At 34.8% G+C, this 23,321-nt stretch overlaps 1 protein-coding gene across 7 annotated transcripts in view; it reads right to left on the bottom strand.

Annotated features, from left to right (window-relative positions):
* The window catches only part of SWT1 (SWT1 RNA endoribonuclease homolog), a 137,567-nt gene that overhangs the window by 110,940 nt on the left and 3,306 nt on the right, over positions 1-23,321 (bottom strand). For all 7 annotated transcript variants that reach the window (XM_074222225.1, XM_074222224.1, XM_074222228.1 and 4 more), the window contains exons 2-7: positions 15,157-15,246; positions 13,415-13,507; positions 11,806-11,864; positions 7,103-7,841; positions 4,231-4,290; positions 2,232-2,361 (exon numbers count right to left, since the gene is read on the bottom strand). In XM_074222225.1, the coding sequence (XP_074078326.1) occupies positions 2,232-2,361; positions 4,231-4,290; positions 7,103-7,841; positions 11,806-11,864; positions 13,415-13,507; positions 15,157-15,237 (1,162 nt within the window). In that variant the 5' untranslated portion in view covers positions 15,238-15,246. The remainder of the gene's footprint in view (positions 1-2,231; positions 2,362-4,230; positions 4,291-7,102; positions 7,842-11,805; positions 11,865-13,414; positions 13,508-15,156; positions 15,247-23,321) is intronic.

Below are 23,321 nucleotides of genomic sequence, written 5' to 3'. Positions count from 1 at the left end.
CATTTTACTCTCTATAATCCTAGAACACTGTCTTGCAAATAGGAGGCACTTCATAAATGCTGAAGAACTTAATTAATGTGTATCTCACACTCTACTGACTATTTTCTCAAAAGATATCAGTGACATCCTACAGGTTAAATCCAGTGACTATTTCCTCCACCATATTCCCCCTGCATCATCCTCTGATCACCCCTTCTTTATTATGTATCTAACCCTTCATTAGCATTAGATTAGTTCTTGGTTCTCCTATTTTTATAAACATTCTTTTTCAGTTTCTCTCACAGGTTCCTCATTTTCTTTTAGTCCCTTTAATAAATATTCCCTAGGGTCTTGTCTTTAGCCCTCTTATTACCTTAATTTTCTTTCCCCCTTGGCAATCTCATTCACTTCCTTGACATCACCTACTATTTCTATTTTTTTTTTTTAGGATTTTGCAAGGCAAACGGGGTTAAGTGGCTTGCCCAAGGTCACACAGCTAGGTAATTATTAAGTGTCTCACACCGGATTTGAACCCAGATACTCCTGACTCCAGGGCCGGTGTTTTATCCACTGTGCCACCTAGCCACCCCAGCACCTACTATTTCTAAAAGAAAGTTCCCAAATATAAATCAAAAAACCCAGATCCTTTATCTGAGATTTACAGCTGCCAACAGGACATCTTCAACTTGAACAACTCAAAACTCAACAGTCTAAAACCAAGCTTATCATCTTTCACCCAAATCCTGCTACTCCTTACAATTTTACTGTCTGTATTCACTCAGTCTCTCATTTCTAAAACCTTGGTTGTTTTCCATTCTTTTTCCTGCCTCAATTTCATATCTAGTCCTGTACTATCACTTAAATTTCCACATCTCTTACTAGTGCTGCCTCACAATTCCCACAGCAAAGGTCCTAATATAGCCCTTCATTACCACTTGTAGGGACTACTGAAATAGCCTCCAAATAAGCCTTCCTACCTCCAAATTCTGATGCACCATTTATATCATTCCCCTATGCAAATATCTGAGCAAATCATTCCTTAGCTAACAATCGTTACTAGCTCCCTATTCCCCACTGCATAAAATTCAGATTCTATGTCTATACTCAAGGACCTCAACACATTTGGCACGAACTTACCTTTCCAGCCTCATCTCATATTATAACCCTGAATGAACTCCTCATTCCAGTCAAACTATAGTGTCTCTCACTACAAAGTCAGCCTCCTAAACATACCCAACACTTTCTAATTTTCTTATCTTTGTTCATGCTATCCCCTTCTCCTGGAATGTTCCTATTCCTCCATTCACCAACTGAATTAATGGCCATCCTTTAAAACCAAATTCAAATTCCATCTCCTCTGAAACTTTCCCCAATATGTCCTACTACTACTACTACCAGCCCTAAACCTCTGATTTCAACAGTACTGTAACTCTATAGTGAACTTATCACATATTATTTGTATATTAGAGTTAACTTATGTATCTTACTTGGCTTCTATACTGCAAAGTTCATGAGAGAAACAAACTTTTCCTTATTTAAAATTTTATCTCTCCCCATAACTATCCATGTTTTATCCTACAGTAGATACTTATAAAATGTTTGGTGAATTAAATGAGCTTCCTCCTCTTGCCACTAATCGTGCTTTTAAGCCAGCTTATTCTAACAATATAATAAGCTAATATTAAAATCTGTTTATAACTAAACATAATTATTAAGATAAATCATTTAATATATACATTCCAAAGTGAATAAATGATTTGGGAATTGTCTATACCACTATTCCTTCCCATTACCAAGGATAAACAAGATCTGACTGTATAACATAAATCCAAGATGATACTTCCTCCACACATTACAATTTACATTACATCCAGTCAGTGCCTTCACAGAGAAAAAAAATCATTAGTATACAATTACAGGTGAGAAGGAAAACTGAAGATCAAAACTTTGATAACTATTCCTTACTCAAATTAAGTAAAAAGTACAATTAAAGATACATATCTTATGATAAAAATCAAAGCAAAAACCATACCTAACTGCCTTATAACTTGAAGAATATAACACATTATGACAGGGCAGAATATTGGAAATACATTACACTCTGTCACTAGAGACTATTAAATGTAGAATTTGTTTAAAACATTTTAGACTCAGTATTTCCTCCTGATCTTAACATAGTCAAAATAATGAGTCCATGTGTTGAAATGCTAAGAGACCAGATGAAACCATCAACATTAATATAGAAGACATACCAACAAAAGGATGCACATCATCTTCAGCCAAGTCAATTTCCATACTTGTCAACTCTCCAGAAGCTGGCACCACAGGTAAATCCAAACTTTTCCCCACACGAGCAGCATGAAGCTCTTCTACTATCTGCATCTATCACAGAATCACAGAATTTCAGTTGGAAGGGACCTCAGAGGCCATCCAATCTAACCTATACTTAAAAAAGGGATTCCCTCTAGAACATACTAGATATGCAGTCATCCAGCCTTTGTGCAAAGATCTCAAGTGAAAGGGAACCCACTACATTAAAAACAGCCCATTCCACTTAAGAAGAGCTTTAATAATTATGATTTTCTCTCTTTATATATATTTCTTTCTTATATCAAGTACAAAATGACCTTTTGCAACATGCATCCAGTGTTCCTAGTTCTGGGACCAAGCAAAGCCCAGCTAATGCCTCTCCCAGCTGACAGCTTTTCAAATATTTCAAGACAGTTCTCATATCTGTTCCCCTTCTAACACTTTACCCCCCACCCACCCACCCTACCAGCCAGTCTTCTCTTCCCAGGCTAATTAGACATCCCATTCTTTCAACTAATCCTAAAATGGCATAAATTTGAAGACCTCCACTATCCTGACTGCTCTCACTGAACACTCTATAGCTTATCCATGTCCTTTCTAGATCAGTTCCTAGAACAGAAAATAATACTCCCAATGGGGTCAGGCAAGGGCTGTAGACAACAGAATTATTATCACTTTATTTGTCCTGGCACCTAAGCCTATTTCACAGTAGCACAAGATCACACTAACTTTCTTGGCTACCAAATCACTGTACCGATTCACATTATTCTTGTAGTCCACTAAAATCCTCAGATCATTTGCAGACTAACTGCTGTCTAGCCATGCCACCTCAATCTTTTATTTGTGAAGTTGATTTTTTAATGAATTGTAGAAAGATTCCCATTTAAATTAAGTCCCAAATTAATTAGAAAATGAAAGCCATCAATATTCAAGACATAAGATCTGTGGATAGGAAGAAAAAAGTTTAAAACCTTAATATCCTAGTATTTTAATGTAGTTGATTAATGTCCTTCCTCAGAGTTTAAGAACCACTCTGGACCTTCAGACTTGAACCACTTTGAAGAAATTAATCCTAATGGAAAACTAAATAAAGCAGCTAAAAGGTACAATAAATTTGAACCAGAAAAAAAAAAGCCTTCTCATTCTGGAAGAGGGACCATAAAAAACTAAGGTTCATTAATGAAATTTGAAGACTTTTTAGAAGAAAAATAAAAATAAAAACATCCTATATACCTAATTATTACATTAAGAAAAAACTCCATTAGTAAACTGAGGTCAATTTAAAGAGATATGCATGAGGCTTTGCCTCTTTCTGTGACAGAAATGTACATAGTTTAAGTTACAATACCCCCACTGTCTTGTCTTTTAAGATATGGAGCTAATGACCTGATTCATTTTTCCAAGTACAAGTACAAATGAAAGTATCTTTAGGTATTTGTATTACAATAAAAGCTTAAGACACAGGCATTCTGTAATAAAGGCAAAAAAAAAAAAGATAATGGAAGAATATTTTAAAATATTTTTCTAGATAAAGGCTTTTGAAGAATTCACACCTCAAAATAATATGTTCATAAATCACAGATCATATATTTACAGCCAGAAGAGTCAGTAGAAGCCATTTAGTCTAACCTCTTCATTTAACAGATGAGGAAAACGAATCCCAGAGAGGTTAAGTGATTTGTTTTAGGGCAAAACAAGTAGTAAATGGCAGAGGCAGAAATTGAACCCATGACCTTTGACTATATATTCAGTGTCCCTTTTATTATATATTGCTGATTCTTCTCAATGATTATAAATTATAGAATGATGATTATAGAATAATAACAACAGTATCACATTTATCTTAAAATTAAATTGACATCACTTTTAGTACTGAGTCAAAAACAATTCAATTTAGCAATTGTACTCAATACATTCAAAATAAATAAATAGAACACTAACCTCTTGATCCGTATCCTGAACAAAATCAACTGAATTAGAAGAATATGTTGCTTCAAAAAGCTAAAATAAAAATTAATTATATTAGTTAATGACAAAAGAACATACAAGATTATAAGACTAACTCCTAACCAGTCATTATTTTCCAGTGGCTTTATATGTTGATGTGTCTCCAATAGTCAGTACTGGTCCTTCTCTTCTCTCTCTAAATACTCTCCAATGGAGATAGCTTCAACTCCAGAGAATTCAATTATCACCTCTTATGCAGATGACTCTAATCTTTGTGCTCAGCCTTTATCTCTCTCCTGACCTTCAGCACCACATTATCAACCATCTGCTGGAGATCTCAACTTAGATATCCTATAGGATTTCAAATGCAACACTTACAAAATGGAACCTATTAGATTTTCCCCAAAACCAATCCTCCTTTCCAAGTTCACCACTTCTATTTAAGGCAACAACATCACCCAGCTTCATTCTATTCTCTCCTCTGAATTTTTAGGACAGTTCTTGTTTTTCTTCACTCTGCAGTCTTTTTTGATTAATTATCATCTATTTCATGCTCATAATTGTGGGTATTCCCCATGATTCTGCTTTAGACTCTCTTCTCTTTCCCTTCTACACTGTCTCCCTTAAAATGTCTTCGTATTCTAGCCTATCACATCTATGCAGATGACTCCTATAACTATGTACTCAACCCCTAAACTTCAGTTTCCCCAGTACCAATTGCCCTTTCAACATTTCTCTGACTGGATATCCACAAGACATTTCAAATAAATGTCCAAAATTTACCTCAAAATTTTTTCCCAAACTACTCCCTTCTTCAAAATTTCCCTACTTCCATTGAAAGCACAACCATCCTTCAGGTTCCCAGGTTCATAATTCTATTAATAGCCTTAACTTCTCACTTTTTGTCACATTATAAACACAAATCAGTTGCCGAAGTTTGCCATTCCTACCTCCATGACATTTTTCTCCTCCAAATCCTCTCCACTTATACTGTTGAACACCTTAGATCAGCACTTCCTCCACCTTTTAGCTAGATTAGTCTATCAGCCTTGTAACTAATCTTCCTTCTTCAAGTCTTTACCCATTTCTGTCCATCCTATACATTGCTGCTAAAGTAATTTTCCTTGAGCATAGATATGACCATACTTCCCTACTCTATCAATTTCAGTGGCTTCCTTTTGATTCCAAGGAAAAATATAAGCTCTTTTGTTGAGCATTTAGAGCTGTTTACAACTTGGCCCCAATCTATCTTTCTAGCTTTATATACTTTTAACCAATTTCCCACACTCAACAATTAGGCCAAAGTGGTCTTTTTTTTCTGTTTCTCATAAACCATGCTTCATCTTCTGTCTCCATGTGTGTTTTTTTTCTTTTTTCTTTTTTTGGTAAGGCAAACAGGGTTAAGTGGCTTGCCCAAGGCCACACAGCTAGGTAATTATTAAGTGTCCGAGACCGGATTTGAACCCAGGTACTCCTGACTCCAGGGCCAGTGCTCTATCCACTACGCCACCTAGCCGCCCCTTCCATGTGTGTTTTTACCAGTCTATCACCCAATGCATGAAATTTACTCTTTGCCTCAAAGACCCTCTCTTCATTTAAGATCTCCAAACTCCATCTTCTACATGACCTTTCCAAATCCCTCTCCCTCCAACCACTAGTAACCATCCTCCTGAATTGCATTCTATCCAACTGCTTTTTAAGCATGTATTTATTACCTATATATTATACACACACACACACACAGACACACACACACACACACACACAAACACAATGATTTCAAAGCACTCTTTCCTCATACCACTTCTTAGAATCTCTAGCTTCCTTCAAAGTTCAACTCAGGATTCTACTTCTGTAGAACATCTTCCCTGATCCTCCTAGTTATTAGGGATCTTCCCCCCAACAATCCCCTGACCTTACTCTTAAGGACATTTCTTTATTTATATGTCTACATGTTGGACCCTTCCAGAGAATTTAAGTTCCTTGAAGGAAGAGACCATTTCTTGAACTTCTGGTATCTTAGCACATAGAAGTTGCTTAATAAATGCTTGTTGAGGGCAGCTAGGTGGCACAGTGGATAGAGCACCGGCCCTGGAGTCAGGAGTACCTGGGTTCAAATCCGGCCTCGGACACTTAATAATTACCTAGCTGTGTGGCCTGGGTAAGCCACTTAACCCCGTTTGCCTTGAAAAAATCCCAATAAATAAACAAACAAATAAATAAATGCTTGTTGGATTGAACTGAATCCAGCAGGAAAAGCATTCATCTGTAAAATGAAGTGAGAAATTAAGAGAGGAAAACCAATATAAATCATAACTAAGGGAACTGCATTGGAAAACTGGAAGCTTATCTACATAGGGGCCAAGGGATTCTAGGGCTCCTCTTTTCATTTTATGTCTCTTGCTCGTAGCTGGCTCTCAGCAAAGTAGCCCAAACTACCATGTTGATGAAAACCTTCTCCACCAAATCAGTTAATCAATAACAAGTTCTTATAAAATACTTAACTGTATGTGGTGAAAAATGGTAAGGATAAAAAGTTAAAGTAAGACTGTCTTTCCTCTAGGAGTATACATTCTAACATTCAGTAATCATTAAAAGCAAAATTTACTGAATACAAAGCATATACATCTACTCAGATGCCTAATGAAAAATCCTACTAGAGCACAGAAGAATCAATTCCCTCCCAATTAAGGAAGAATTTCCTTTCCCACACTTCACTTTATTATGTAATGATGCTTAAAGCCTAAAAAAAAAAATTCTCAACAATTAATCAATTTTCTATTGGGGGGAAATATCACCAATACAGAATCATTGTTAAAATTTACTCTTATCACATACTTCTGACCAAAATATCTATTCACTCCACCTGTTTTGATGATGTTGTTGGAGGAAAGTAAGTTTCTTCTGGCTGTGAATTGTTTCTTTTTTGGTTGGCATTCTCAGAGTAACATTTTTCCCTCCACTTACAGACAGATGATTTATATGAAGAATCTGATGGTGATAAATGTTTGATTTTGTGTTTTGAAAAACTTGGCTGATTCTGGAGGCTCTCTTTTTTCTCACAGGAAGGTTTTGGTTTATTAAATTTAGAATTTAGAACATTGTCCTCTACCAGTTTTTGAACAGTTCCAAAGGATTTTGTGGCAATTTTGAAACTGATTTTGCTTCTTTCAGGATCAAGTACTTCCTTACTCAAGGCTTTGGAATTACCTTCGTTGGCAAATTCATCTTTGATGTTTTTCTCAAGTGAAGGTTTTCCTAAATTATCTTTGACTTTATTGATCTTTTCTCGCTTCTTTAATGCTTTTATCTTCTCCCTCTGAGCAAGACAATGAGGCCATTTCTTTTCACATGTTGGAGCTTCAGATTTGGACTGTGTATTCGTGGTAAACGTGAGGTTATTACTGCTTTTGGGGTCATAGTCATTCTTATTATTCTCACTTTTCAATTTTACATCTTCTTGTTTGAAATCATACTTCTTTATTTTTTTCTCAGGAGTACTTTGACTGTCATCAAATGATTTCTTTTGAAGTGTAGCAGGCTCTTGAGATGAAAAAGAACTGATTTTTTGTTTCTTCTTTTGAGTGCCTGTTTCTTCATCCAACCTACAAAGTAGTATAGAAACTTAACTTATAGAACTTCTTATACACTAAGACACTCAAAATTATACTGGAAAGTGTAAAATATAAACTATTATGAGTTGCATAAAGAATTAAGTCATAGGTACCAAATTCCAATTGGATATTATAACAATTCAAAAGCAATGTAAATAAATACAGTTAACATCCAATTCATAACAATCTACTGGAATGTCTTAACATTCATATAGTACTTTTAAGTCTAAAATATTTTTCACGTGTATTACTTTTTTTTGATCCTCACAACAAATCAGGGAAACAAGTACCGTAGGCATTATTATTCCAGTTTTACTGATGAGGAAATTAAAACCTGGAGAGATTAAAAGGTCATTCACAAAGACATATGTCTAAGAATGCAGTTTATGTGAATTCAAAATCAGTGCAACTCTAACACTGAAACCTCTATTAAACACAAATAAATGCTAATATAATTAAAAACAGTAATATTTAAATTAATTTATAAATTTTGTGCTATGCCAATGAAATCAAAGTGATACTCTAAAGCATTAAACAAAAAAAGAAAATTCTTTGAAGGAAAAAAGGTGCAGAAAGGCAAAGGAGACAAGAAAAAATAGAAATGAAAGGGAAATATACATATATATAGTATATATATATATATATATAATATAAAGCACTTATCAGAACTATTTGTTGCAGACTGAAAAATATAAAAATAAATCAGTGGAAGAGACTAGATAAGGAATTAAGTCAATGTTCAGTAACAGTTCCACAAAGCATACACATCTCTCTCTGACAAGAACTGAAGTGCTGGAAAAACTGCAAGACGACACATGGAAAAACTGTTTAGCAAAAATTAGATTTAAACCACAATTTTAAAAACTAGACTATGATAAGAAAAAAAACAGTAGAAAATTAGATGAAGTCCTTTTCAGTTTTTAGCTAAGGAAGTTTTCTCAAACAAATAAGGAATAGAAATGATCACAAAATATAAAAAAAGGCTTTCACATGAACTATATCAATTTAACTAGGATAAAAGGGAAAGAGACTGACTGGGGGGTGGGGCAAATTTTGCAACAAATATTTAATAAAGATCTGATATCCAAGCCAACATAAATATCCCTAAGGGAGATAAATGGTCAAAGAAGAATTACAAACTATTAATAACTAAATAAAAGATCACTCCAAATAACTAAGTACAAGAGAAATGCTGAGCAAAAGAAATCAGAAACTTTACCTGACAACTAATAAATTGGCAAAGATGAAAAAACATGAAAATATCACTTTCTCCCACTGATGGACTCCTTCTTGAGGCCTCCATTCTGTGGTCATATCAGCCTTCAATCCCTTCCTGGTCCTATTCCTGACTTTCAGACAAAACTACATCCCAGTAATTGTAGTTTCATTTACCTGATACATCATAAGCACTAAATAAATGTTTTTCCTTATTTCTTTCTTCCTTCTTACCTCATGCCGGAAAGGGTTGAGAAAAATGGCACATTAGTACCACTTTTAAAAGAACTGTGAATTGGCCCAACCATCCTAAAAACCAATTTAGAATTAAGTTAAAATTGTGGTTAAAATGTCCATTATTTCAGGGAGGTCACAGACTCCAGAAGTCCCATATATACCAAAATGATCACACCAGCACTTTTCCTAGTAAGTGTCCATTGACAGAAGTATAGTTAAACAAACCTGTATAGGAATGTAATAGTATTATATAGTAAGAAACAATGATTATCGAGAATCGAAAGAAACACATGAAGACTTTTATGAAAGCACACAATAACTATAACAAGACACATGGAAAAGAAAAAAAAAATGAAGCTGTCCTGTAAGTATCGCATCCAAATTTAGTTGAGAAGAGAAGAAAAAGCCTATTCTTTCCTTCTCTGCAGGGATGAGAGATCACAAGTGTAGATCACTGCACAGAATAAAAGAATTTTTAGTTTGGATTAACTGCTTTTGACCTCTCTTTCTTCTTCATTCTTTATTCCAAAAGATGGCTCATTAAGTAGGGGATATATTAAGCAATATTGGTAATATTTTAAAAAAATCATTAAGACTTTTTCAAAAATAATACAATTTATTTAACAAATGTCTCAAATAAAGAGAAAGGAAAACCTTTGGTAATTTATTCAGATCTACAATTTGTATTAGAATGCTAGTTCTTTCCATTAGAATGCTAGTTCTATTAGTTCTATACCTTAATGGTCTAAAGGACTAATACTCTTATGGTTCTAACATCATCATCAATTCACTAAGCAATTACTCATGTGTAGAATGCTATCTGTCATGATGAAACAAAGAAGTTTAGTAAATAACCCTGTCCCCAAAGAACTTATAGTCTTAAAATATCCAGGATTTTTTACTTAATTTTATATTTCTCAAACTTCCTTTACAATCTGTTCAAATAAACAAAAGGATTATTTTTCTTTTCCTGTACTATTTATATTGTTTATTTGGAAAGTCTTCCATGAACTAATATTCATGCAATTCATATAACATATGATGATCAAATGTGAATGACCTAGCTACTCTCAGCAATGCAATGATCCAAGACAATTCTGAAGAACTTATAATGAAAAGTGCTATCTACCTCCAGAGAAAGAACAGATGTTATTTAAACAATAAGAAGCATACTTTTTCTTTGCTTTATTTTTCTTGGGGCTTTTTTGTCAATGTTTTCTCCCACAATAAGACTAACTTGGAAATATGTTTTGCATGACTGCATATATAAAACCTATATCAAATTGCATGCCTTCTCAACGGGGATCAAATGTTCAAAATTGTTTTTTGCATGTAATTGGGGAAAAATAAAATATAAACACATTAATTTCATATTTGCCATGTCCAAAAAGAAATGCTTCCTTCTGAATGAGTCACATTATCTGTCAAAAGTTGGGTTGTATGTTTTATTATAAATCTTTTGAATTATGGCTGGTCATTGCAGTGATCAAAATCCCTAAGTCTTTCAAAACTGTTCTGGTTCTTCCAAGTTTCTTTGAAATTGTCTCTTTCATAATTTTTTTAGAGCACAATAGTATTAAATTATCATCACATGCCAAAATTTTTTAGCCACTCCCCAAACATTAAGAATTCCTCAGTGTCTTATTCTTTGTCACCATAAAAAGAGCTGCTGTATTTTTGTATACATGGATCTTTTTCTTCTTTCTTTGATCTCTTTAAGGTACATGCCTACTAGCGGTAATTTTGGGTCAAAAAGGTTCCATTCCAAAGAGCTTTCCTGAATTGCTAGACATTAACAGTGCAAATGTTCCTGTTTTACCAAAACTGAAAAAAAACTGTCATCTTCCATTTTTGTTAAGTTTGTCAATCTAATGAGTGGGAGGTAGAACCTTTGAGTTTATTTAATTTGCATTTCTCTATTAATATTCTGAACTGTGTTTTCACATAGCTATTAATTTAAATTTCTTCCTCAGAAAACTTCCAGTTTAAATCCTTTGACTATGTATAATTCTACCCTCTAGTTGTACAACCCACTATAGCTATCTCATCGATCCTACTTCTACTACCAAGTGATTCAGCAAAAATTACTAGTATAAATTTTATACAGACCTCACAGACAGTATAAATTTTATAGATTCATTTTCTAAATTGTCATATTAATGCTTACAGTAAAATAAGTAAGCAGGGAAAAAAGTAGAATTACTTAAGATCGAAATCTAGATTTCATCCAATAGAATATTTTATTTCATTTAAAATTCTGTTGCTTAAGGTGATGCTGACAAAACTCAGTTGCCCTTACAACCAGAATTTTCATCTCAAGTCAATAAAAGACAATCTTTGTATTAAAATTAAAGAAAAAAAGTTAAACTAAACTAAAACTAAATAAAGGATTTTCCAAATTTTACACAAATTCAAAAATCTATTTTTCAATTTATTTATCTTGGGTTTCAAAATCCACATTACTCAAAAAAAAGTATAGAAATCAGCACAGAAAGGAATTTACCTTTGAAGGTCTTCTCTTCTTTTTGGATCACAATATAAAATATCTGTATCATCAGAGTTCTGAAAAAGGAAGTTTATGTGTAAGAACTGAATAAACATAAACCACGTAAAGCACAGTGGCATTATTTTACAAAAGGTTCTCTCCCCTTGTAGGGCTTACAAACTACTTGGCAACAGTCAAGACATGTAAAAAAACAGCCTGGTAGCAAAAGGGAGCAACTTCTCTAGGTCCCAGTTTCTTTCCTATAAAATTATGGGTTTGAATAAAATGATCTCTAATTCATTTATGGTTCTATGTATATCTATGATCCTATGAAGAATGATCATATATTTGGAATCTTCAAAGATAGTTCTGATTTTTATTTTTTTAATGATTTAAAGATGCATTACAAAAACTCATTTCTCATATCATATAAGTCCATTTTTGTTTTAAAGAACATGGGCAAATATATAACCATTTAATAAGTGCTTTCTATGTTCCAAACATCAAGGATACAAAGAAACCTAAACAGAGTCTCTGTCCTCAAGGAGGTAGCTCATATTCTAATGAAGGAGACCATATGCAAACAAATATGCCCAAACAAGCTACATAGAGGGTAAACACTAGAAGTAATTTCAGAGAGAAAGCATTAGCAATTGAGAGGATAAGGAAAGACCTCTAACAGAAAATAGGAGATGAGCAGAAACATGAAGGAAGCCAGGCAAATATGAAAAAAAGAACCAGTAACTGTGCAGAGTCGGGGCAGAAAGTCTTCTGAGACATAGTAAGAATGATATAGGTAATAGAGGATGAAGACAGTAATAAAGTATATAAAGACTGGAAAGGCTAGGTTAAAAAGATGCTTTAAAAGTCCAACAGATTCATATTTGATCCTGCAGATAGCCCTCTGATGAATGAATGATTAGGGAGGTGACATGGTCAGATCTGCCCTTTAGGAAGATCAGTTTAGCAGCTGAATGGAAGATATACCAGAATGACTATCACAATAGTCTAGAGCAGATGGCACAGTGGATAGAGCACTAGCTCTGGAGTCAGGAGGACTTGACTTCAAATCAGGTCTCACACATTTAATAATCACTAGCTGTGTGACCTTGGGCAAGTCACTTAATGCCACTGATTTGCAAAAAAAAAAACCCCAAACAAACAATAGTTCAGACCATAAGGTAATGCCCCCAAACAGCAAAAGTATCAGAAGGCAAAAGAGGGCATATACAAGAGATATTGTAAAGGCATATTCTAGTCCTATAGGTACAACAATACAAACAAATGCAATTCAGCTATTAATAGTTTTTGATGAGAAGACAGTTAAACATTTTAGTCAAAAATAAAAATAAAATCAAAATATAAGATTATTATTAAGAAAAGCTTAACAAGGGGGTGGTTAGGTGGCGCAGTGGATAGAGCACTGGCCCAGTAGTCAGGAGTACCTGAGTTCAAATCTGGCCTCAGACAATAATTATCTCACTGTGTGGCCTTGGGCAAGCCACTTAACCCCATTTGCCTTACCAAAAAAAAAAAAAAAAACTTAAAAAAATGCTTAACAAAAAAAAGGAGAAGAAACAAGATTTCAATATATAATTAAAATTATTTGGGATAGCTATAAACTTACCAACTTTCTCTTTCCTAAGGAAGTTGAACTTCTGGCATAAGGCAAGTTAATTGGGTTCGGTGCTTTCAAAGAGATTTTTTTCTGTTTCTTTTCCTAAGAATTCCAAGAGGGAAAAGGGAGGAAAAATTTCAGTTTTTTAAAGTTCTGTATAAAGAGTTCCTTCTGTATATTGTAATGAATCTATGTTTATAAATATTATCAACAGATAACAACTTGCAAGATACTAGAGGAATAAAAATGCAGACACAGAAGTTGGTGAGGGAGCAGGTGTAATAAACAAGAATACAGACCTGAAATGCAGTTGATCTGAATTTGATTCTTGGATCTAGAAATATTTTATGACAGCAAAGAAATCACTTAACCTTTCTTTAGACTTTGTTTCTTATAAAAGTGAGTAGTATATACCTAATGGTCTCCTCCCAAGGTCATTTCAGCTTAAACATTCTAAGTTTCTGTGATTCTTTTAAGATAGTACTATCTTCAGGGCACTTATATGGGTTCTAGATACACCAAGATGAAAAAAAAAAACAATATAATCCTTGCTCTCAAACCTTTCAAGTAACAGTAGATGTTTACTAAATAAATGAAAGAGTCCAATCAGATCTACTGAAAATGGTAGGACACTACCTATTTCAACACAGTTCTAAAGAATTCCTTCAACCATATTCCAATAAGTGGACATCCAGGTTTTCTTTAAAAAGTAGACAAAACTGCTATCTCTTAAGGCAGCCCATAGGAAGGCCCTAAGAAGAGGTCTCTTGCTAGAAAAAGGTTTGTTCATGCTGAAGCTCAAAGTAAGACAAGCTAGATCCCAGCACTAAAAGGATCACAGACTGAGAATTAGAAGGGACATTTTAGATCTTTAAATCCAACCCTCTCATTTCCCATGAGAAGTGACTTGCTCAAGGTCTCAAAGTCAGAAGACTCTACCAACCAGCAGAAATAATGTTCTCTTCAAGTGAGGGGCTTGGAAATCTTTCAAAACACTAATTCTGGTACACTGTGGCTTTTGTCAATTTGAACAAGTCTATGATCCCTCATGGTGCTCAGTTAAGTCCATCTCCTCCTGAGCACCCTTCCCAAGAGAAATGGTCCACTAGGAAGAACAGACCAAGACCATGAATGGATGACCACATCAACACTCAAAACTGGACCACTTTGGCCTGTTCTCCTAGGGCTAGGTGTGGAGTCAGCAGCAGCAGCAGCATAAGCAGGATGCTAGGGTTATACCTGCCCTTCAATACTTTGAATGAGAAGATGAATAAAACTGTATCCACTCTGATACCCACACTATTTTCAAGCCTTTTCTTTCCAGAAATCTGAATCATTCCTAGAGTTTCAAAAGTGGGGTAATATAATTAATCATATCAGGAGATGACCTTCACTTTGGCTAGTATCATGACTTATCCACATTCACATTCATAAAACCTTTGAAATTACCCATTTTCATTTCTTCGATTCTACTTCAAATCAATTAAATTACTAGTCTGACATAATGAGATACATAGTAAACAAAGCTCCCTACTTCCTCCCAAACTTGACTTACAGCCATCCTAAACAATACCCATAGAAACTAAGAAATAACATTATTAGAATGTCATGTCCTGGGAAAAAACAAACCTTGACCAAAAGAAAATAAAATCACCTTATTGAGTCTCACATTTAACATGGATTTTTTCCCCTTTAATACCAAAATAAGGTGTATAAACATTATATTTTTATCATGTAATCAGACTTCTTACTTTTTCATCTTGATTTTCTGAAGGAGATGTGTCCTTTCTTTGAGATTTTTCCTTTTTGGCTGCAGATCTTTTCTTGGACATTGTGAAAAACTAAAAGTTTAAGATTAAAAAAAAATATTATTAGAAATTGCATTTCTCCAGGTCTTACAATGAAACATTTCTTACTAGATTATCAAAACAGAATATCTTCTTGTTGTTGAGAAAATAAGCTTCTGACTTTGTTCCTCTTAGCTGCTCTAAGCTCTTGACATTTATCATTTAAGAGACAGAAAATATGATTTATTGTCCTTTTCCTCCTCAATTCAGTCCTTTTCAGTTTTCTAAACTTCCATATTTCCATCATGAGCACCACAATTCTTACTGTAACCCAAAAGCTCCAAACCATTCCTGGCCAATGTAGTAATTATAAAATTTATGATTATAGTTTAAGGTCCTATTACAATGACAGGACCCCAATATGGAAGTCAGTGGTTCAGATAGCCACTGAAACACACAGACAAAATATATAGTTGAAAAAAATTTGGGCAGAGGTAAGAGGGCAAAGAGAAGCCAGGAAGTTGACTGCGTTTTCTCAATTTCTCTCTGAAACAACTTTAAATGAAGCCTCTAGTCTAAAACAAACTTTTGAGTGACAGAACCCACAAAAAGACAGAATGAAACAATTTTCCAGCTCAAGATATCTTAGAGAGATTTCAGGAAAAGAACTCAATTGGGTAAAAGAAAAGTATAGCCCAGCCCCAGGAGGTAGCTAAACCAGTGGGAGGTTCTTAGCCACTGCAAAGATCAGTAACAGAGGACATTGCATTGGGCTCCCAGTTCCAGCAAAGAAGGCATATTGCCAGTGCTGGAATGCTAGCAGAACAGGCAAGCAGGAAGAAGGCCTCTAGCACCAGTGATCACACCCTGCACCCCCCACCCCGAACAGAAAGTTTGGAACTGTGCACACTGTGCCCCAGGAGTATAACTTTTTAAAAATTTGAGTTAAAAAAAATGAAGAGTCCTAACCATAAAAAGCTACTATGACAACAAGGAAAATCAAAATGCCATCTCAGAAGAGGAAAGCAGCAACAAAATAACTACATGTGAAGCAAAAAGGCTTGGTTGACAAACTGGTCTCAAGTACAAAAAATTCTCTTGGAAGAGCTCAAAAAGTTTTTTAAAAAAATTTTAAGAATTCTTTTAAGGGGTGGCTAGGTGGCACAGTGGATAGATCACCGGCCCTGGAGTCAGGAGTAACTGGGTTCAATCTGACCTCAGACACTTAATAATTACCTAGCTGTGGCCTTGCAAAAACCTGAAAAAAAAAATTCTTTTTAAGAATTTTTTAAGAAAAATAGAAAAGAAATTCCAGGCAGGGAAATTAGGAAAATTGAAAAAGAAAGAATAAAAATTGACCGAAGAAAATAATTTCTTAAAAAGTAGAATTGTCCAAATTGAAAAAAAAAAAAACCCACTGAAGAAAACAATACTTTTAAAAGTAGAATTATACAAATGGAAAATGAAAAACAAAAGTTAAAAGAAGAAAACTTATCTTTAAAAATTAGGTTTGGGTAAGTGGAAGCTAATAACTCTATAAGACATCAAGGATCTATCAAACAAAATTTTAAAAACTGGAAAAATAGAAGAAAATGTTCAATATCTCATAACAAAAACAACTGACCTGGAAAACGGAACCAGGAAGAGATAACTTAAGAATTACTGGACTATCTGAGAGCCAAGGTCAAAAAATGGGCCTGGACAATATCAGGAAATTATCCAGGAATATTGACCTAAGATTATTGTAGAACCAGAGGGAAAGATAATCCTTGAAGAATTCACTGTTCAACTCCTGAAAGAGATTCCAAAAGGAAAACTCCAAGGAATACTGTAGCCAAATTCCAGAATTATAAGCTCAAGGAAAAAATACAGCAAACTCCTAGAAACAAACAATTCAAATAACAAGGACCCACAATCAGGATCACACAAGACTTAGTAGCTCCAACATTAAAGAATCAAAGGGCTTGGTATGTGATATTCAGGAAGTCAAAGGTGCGTTGATTACAACAAAAAGTCAACTACGCAGCAAAATTGAGCATAATCTTTTGGTGAAAAGATGGGCATTCAATGAAATAATTTCAAATTTAACGGACAAAAAGACCAGCACTTAATAGAAAATTCAATCTTCAAATACAAGACTCACAATAAACAAAAAAAGATGAATAAGAAAAAACACACTATTCAATAAGTTTAAACTGTTTACATCCCTACACATAAAGATTATGCTTGTAACTCTTAAGGAAGACCTGAGTTCAAAGCCAGCCTCAGACACTTACTTTTAGCTGTGTGACCTTAGCCAAGTCACTTTAACCCCTTTGCCTTGCCAAAAAAAAATGTATTTCTATTACTTAGAGGGTGTAGGTAATAAGTTGATTTTGATATGACAACATTGAAAAAATAAGGCATAAAAAAGGATTGTACTGGTAAAAGCAGGGACAAAAGAAGATTAAGTTACATCACAAGAAGCACAGAGGACCTATTATAAAAGATGTAAAAAGGAAAGGGGTAAGCACTGACTATTACTCTCATCAAATTTGAGTTTAGAAATTTATCTTAACCTATAGGAGGGGAAAGAAAAGGAAAAAGAGAGAAGGGAGAGGAGAAATGGAAGGGGGAGAGAAAAGGGAGGGGCTGATAGAATACAGGGAAAATTGAAGGAGACAGTAGTCAGAAGCAAACCACTGGTGAGGAGGGATGGTAAAAGGAAAGAGAAAAGTATAAAAGGGAAAAAACAGGATGAAGGAAAATATAGTTAATTATCATAACTGTGAATATCAATAGAATGAACTCTACCATAAAGTAGAAACAGACAGCAGAATGGATTAAATATCAGAATCCTACAACAAGCTTTTTACAAGAAACAGACTTGAAGCACAGGGACACAGAATAAAGATAAAAGGTTAGAACAGAATATATTACACTTTAGAGCTTAAGTAAAAAACAAAACAAAACAGGGGTGGTAATCCTGATCTCAGATAAAGCAAAAATAGTTCTAATTAAAAGAGTTAAGGAAGGAAACTATATCTTGCTAAAAAGTACCACAAACAATGAAGTTACTGTAAATACAAAACAGAAATATACCAAGTCGAATAGAATCCAAATTTTTAAGAGAAATTAAATGAGTTACAGGATGAAAAATAGACTGCAAATCTGTACTAGTGGGGGACACCTCAACATCCCCCCTTCAAAATTACATAACTCTAACTACAAAATAAAGAAGAATTTAAGGTGAACAGAATTTCAGGAAAAAAGATACAAAACCTCTGAAGAAATTTAAATGGGTATAGAAAGGAACATACATTTTTCTCAGCAGTATATAGCTGACCATGTATAAAACTCACAAAGGCAGAAAGACTACATGCAAACTTTTGAGATCATGATGCAATAAAAATCACATGTAATACAAAGGCCATGGAAAGAGACTAAAAATCAATTGGAAACTAAATAACCCAATCCTAAAAAATGAGTGGGTCAGGGCAGTGGATAGAGCACCAGCCCTGGAGTCAGGAAGAACTGAGTTCAAATCCATCCTCAGATGCTTAAATAATTACCTAGCTGTGTGACCTTGGTCAAGTCACTTAATCCCATTACAAAACAAAAAAAAAAGAGTGGGTCAAACAACAAATTGTAGAAACAATAATTTCATCTAAGAAAAAGACAATAATAAAACATCATTCCAAAAATTATGCGATGCAACCAAAGCAGTTCTTAGGGGAAATTTTATATATCTCTAAATGTTTACATGAATAAATTCAAGAAAAAGATCAATGAATTGGACATGCAACTAAAAACCAAGGAAAAAAATTTAAAATCCCCAATTAAATACAAAATTTAAAATCATGAAAACCAAAGGAGACACTACTAAAATTGAAAGTAAGAAAACTATTGAACTAGTATAAAACTAAGAGTTGGCTTTATGACAAAACCTACAAAATAGATAAATCTTTGGTCAATTTGATAAAAAAAAAAAAATCAAATTACAAGTCCTGGCTTAGAAATAGAGTGGTGGGCCTGGGAGTGCTCGCTTGGGTAACAGAAGCAGTTTCCTGACCTGCACCACAGGGAGCACCAAGCACAACTTGGAAGATCAGCAGGGAGCCCTCTGCCACAGAGAACACGAAGTCCAGGCCTTCAGTGCAGCCATGGCACTCAGCACAGCACAGATCCCAGGAAACAGAAGCAGGTCAATGGAGCCACCCAGCAGGAGCTGCCTGGCAGCTATGCCCTGTGTACTCGGCCCAAGCAAGGTAAGGGTGGGAGACTGCCAAAGTCTGTCCTCTGTCCCTGGAACAGGACTCTGGGCTCTGACCACATTCAGACCCTGGTGGCAGTCTAGGCCCCCCACAGCCTCTGGGGCAGAGGTTTGTGGTCATTCACAGACCAGGAGAGCAGTCAGAGCCTCACATAACTGAGGTCTTTGGGGCGAGGTGGGGGGGGGGGGGTCCAATAATACTCAAAAGCTCAGGAAGCACCCCACAACCAGGCATAGTTTGGGGAAATGAGTTAACAGGAAAAAGAAAAAGGAACTTGACCATAGACAATTACTTTGGTCCCATGAAAGTCCAAGCTTCTGTATCTAAAGACTCCAAGAAATAAATAAGTTGGGCTCAGGCTATGACAGAGCTCAAAAAAGATTTTGAAAATCAAGTAAGGGAGACAGAAGAAAAATTGGGAAAAGAAATGAGAGAGATGCAGGAAAAACATGAAAATGAAGTCAGCAGCTGAGTCAAGGAGATCCAAAAAAAAAAAATGCTTAAGAAAATAACATGGTAAAAACCAGCATAGGTCAAATGGATAAAACAGTTCAAAAAGGTTATTGAGGAGAAGAATGCTCTAAAAAGCAGAAATGGCCAGATGGAAAAGGAGAGAACAAAGCTCTCTGAGGAAAACAAATTCTTCAGATGTAGGATGGAGCTAAAGGAAGCTGATGACTTTTTGAGAAATCAAGACATAATATTTCAACACCAAAAGAATGAAAAATTAGAATAAAATATGAAATATCTCACTGAAAAAAAATTGATCTGGAAAACTGATCTAGGAAAGATAATTTTAAAATTATTGGGATATCTGAAAGTCATGAGCAGGAAAAGAGCCTTGACCTCATTTTAAAGAATTTCTATAGGAAAATTGCCCTGATATCCTAGAAGCAGAGAGTAAAATAAAAATTGAGAGACTCCACTGGATCTTCCCCAGAAAGAGATCCAAAAAAACCAACCCCCAGGAATATTAAAGCCAGGTTCCAGAACTCCCAAGTCAAAGAGAAAATATTACAAGCAGCCAGAAGGACACAATTCCAATATCATGGAGCTGCAGTCAGGATCACACAGGACTTAGCAGCAACTACATTAAGGGCTCGCATGGCTTGGAAAGTTCTATTCTGGAAGGCAAAAGAACTTGGAATGCAACCAAGAATCAACTACCCAGTAAAACCAAACATCCTCTTCCAGGGGAAAAGATGGACTTTCAATGAAACAGGGGAATTTCAAATGTTCCTGTTGAAATGACCAGAGCTGAACAGAAAGTCTGACCTTCAAGTACAGGACTCAGATGAAGCGTAGAGAGGGAGGACAAGAAGGGTAAATTATGAGGGACTTGATGATATATTCCTGCATGTTAAGATGATACTGAGAATACTCATATGAACCTTCTCATTTAATAGAGCAGGTAGAAGAAGCTTTTACAGATGAAGCACAGGAGAGCTGAATTTGAAGATATAATATATTGTAAAAATGGAGTCAGTGGGTGAAAGGGAAATGGTCTAATTTTTATACTTTTTTAACACTAGATCCCTCCTCTACAAGCTTTTGTTCTTCCCCAAAAAACTCCCCTCACCCTAGTATCACTCAAGCCTGGTACTGGAATGGAATCCCATGAATTTTTCTACCACATCTGTCTCTAATTAAGAATGCCTCCTAAATAGGTCTTAATCACCTGTTTTCACCCAAGTACATCTTTAGATCATATAATCTTGCTACCTGAACCCCAAATTCATGTTTCCATCCCAACATGTCTCTCTCACCTTCGCATTGGGATGTTTCTTGCAAATAAGAATAAACCTTTGTCAATTAATATTAACAAACATGTATATCTTCTTTGTCTGTTTGCTTCATTAAATAACAATAAAAGCTCATGATTATATGTATCATTTCATGAATACCAATTTTCTAGAAATTCTGAACTCAGGTTTATTTTAACCCAAGATTTGAGAAGACTCACTCCTTTTCTATAGTCAATCAATCATTTACTACATCTCATTATTTCTATCTCCCTCTGGCTCTCCCATCTAGCCTCATTTCTCTACTCATAAGCCACAATCCTAGTTCAAACCCTAATTAAGGCAAACAGAGGTTAAATGACTTTCCCAAGGGCACACAGTGACCCAAGTGTTTTTCCAAAAGCACAGGCCTAATTTTGCCATTTTTCCTACCCTATAAACTCACTAGCTCTCTTTTATCTTGAATCTATTACAAAGTCTTTCAGTCAATTACAAACTCCTGGTCTGGTATTGTAAGCTTTCACAACCTGACTACAAAGAACACTTTTCATTCATCACAGATTTTATCATCGCCTCATCTACACTCAGTATCTTTAGTCCCAAATCCTCTAGGATCTAACTATCCTCCCAGTTTCCCACTCTAACTCCCCCCCAATGTCTAATCTGTTGCTTAATCCTATTGATTCTACCTTAAATCTCCAAATTACTGTCTAACCAAACTTTCCCATTTTAGACTTATAAATCTGCTTTTCTAAAATCAAATGAAAACCAACTAAAAGTTGAACAGACTACAGACTATAGTTTGTGGACTGCATTCTCTTCCCTTTCATAAAAATTAAGACATTTGTCATTCTAATACTCCTGTAGCTCTCTGATTCTTCACAATGTTACAAATATCATGGAGAGGAGAGAAGACGGGGGAGGGAAGCGAGGGACAGAACAGGCCTTTATTAATTGCCTCCTATGTACAAGGACACAGCTAATAAGCACTTTACAAATACTATCTCATTTGATTTTTACAACAGTTCTGGGAGGTAGGTTCAATTATTATCCTAACTTCATAGTAGAAGAAACTAAGGCAAATGTCAGTTAAATGTCTTTACCAGGTTCACATTTCACATCTTCCTGACTCCGGATCCACTTTGCCTCTTAGATGCACATATGTTAACTTAGCAATCAATTCTGACAATTATTTCTCTGGTTGATTTGGATCAGGTACCTTGACTGTTTATTAATGAATCCTGCATGTTTTACTTTTAATTACTATATATATATATATATATTTTTATATATATATATATATGTATGTATACACACACACACACACACACACACACACACAGAGTACAACTAACAATCAACAAAATACATTGACTTAAAAAATAATTTTTGTACAAAGCAAATTTTATTGTTGCAGAACACTGAGTGATTAAATGATTTGCTCTTTTATCCCTACTAAATTTCTTATTAGATTCAGTTCAATATTCTACTGTCAGAATCTTTTTAGATACTGTCACTCAATTCAGAAGGTATCCTTCCAGTTTTTGCTTATCTGCAAATTTAGTAAATCATCTTTGCATTTATCCAAGTAACTTCTAAAAACATTAACAGAACCCTAGAAAACAGCAGCTTCAAAAAGAAACATGATCATTAACTTCAAAAACATGAATAATTGCCCATACAGAAGGACAATGATCCCAAAGAGTAGCACTAGGACCAATCGGCAAAAGTTATGGGGTTTACTATAAAGGAATCATTTATTAATAGTTTATGCCCAAGAATCCGTAATAGAATGTAATATTAGCAGCAAAAAAAAAAAAAAAAATCAAAACAAACCTGTTTATTGGGGGGAGGGAAGAGAACTTGGGGAAAAAAGACATCTACATTGGGTTACCAACTGTAAAGTTAATAACATACAAAAATAGAGTTTCAGGAATATTTGGATCTAAAACAGGGTAAAGGTGTATACAAAAATATTTATAGCACCTCTTTTTTGTGGTGGGAAAAAATTGGAAGTAGAAGGGATGTCCAGCAATTGGGAAATGCCTACATAACTGTAGTATAAGATTGTGATGGAATAATACTGTGCTCTAAGAAATGGATGATTTCAGAAAAACATGGACTTAAGATGAAC

This window comes from Macrotis lagotis, chromosome 2, assembly GCF_037893015.1.
Source record: "Macrotis lagotis isolate mMagLag1 chromosome 2, bilby.v1.9.chrom.fasta, whole genome shotgun sequence".
NCBI classification, from domain to species: domain Eukaryota; kingdom Metazoa; phylum Chordata; class Mammalia; order Peramelemorphia; family Peramelidae; genus Macrotis; species Macrotis lagotis.
This window is presented reverse-complemented; position numbering and strand designations above follow the sequence as displayed.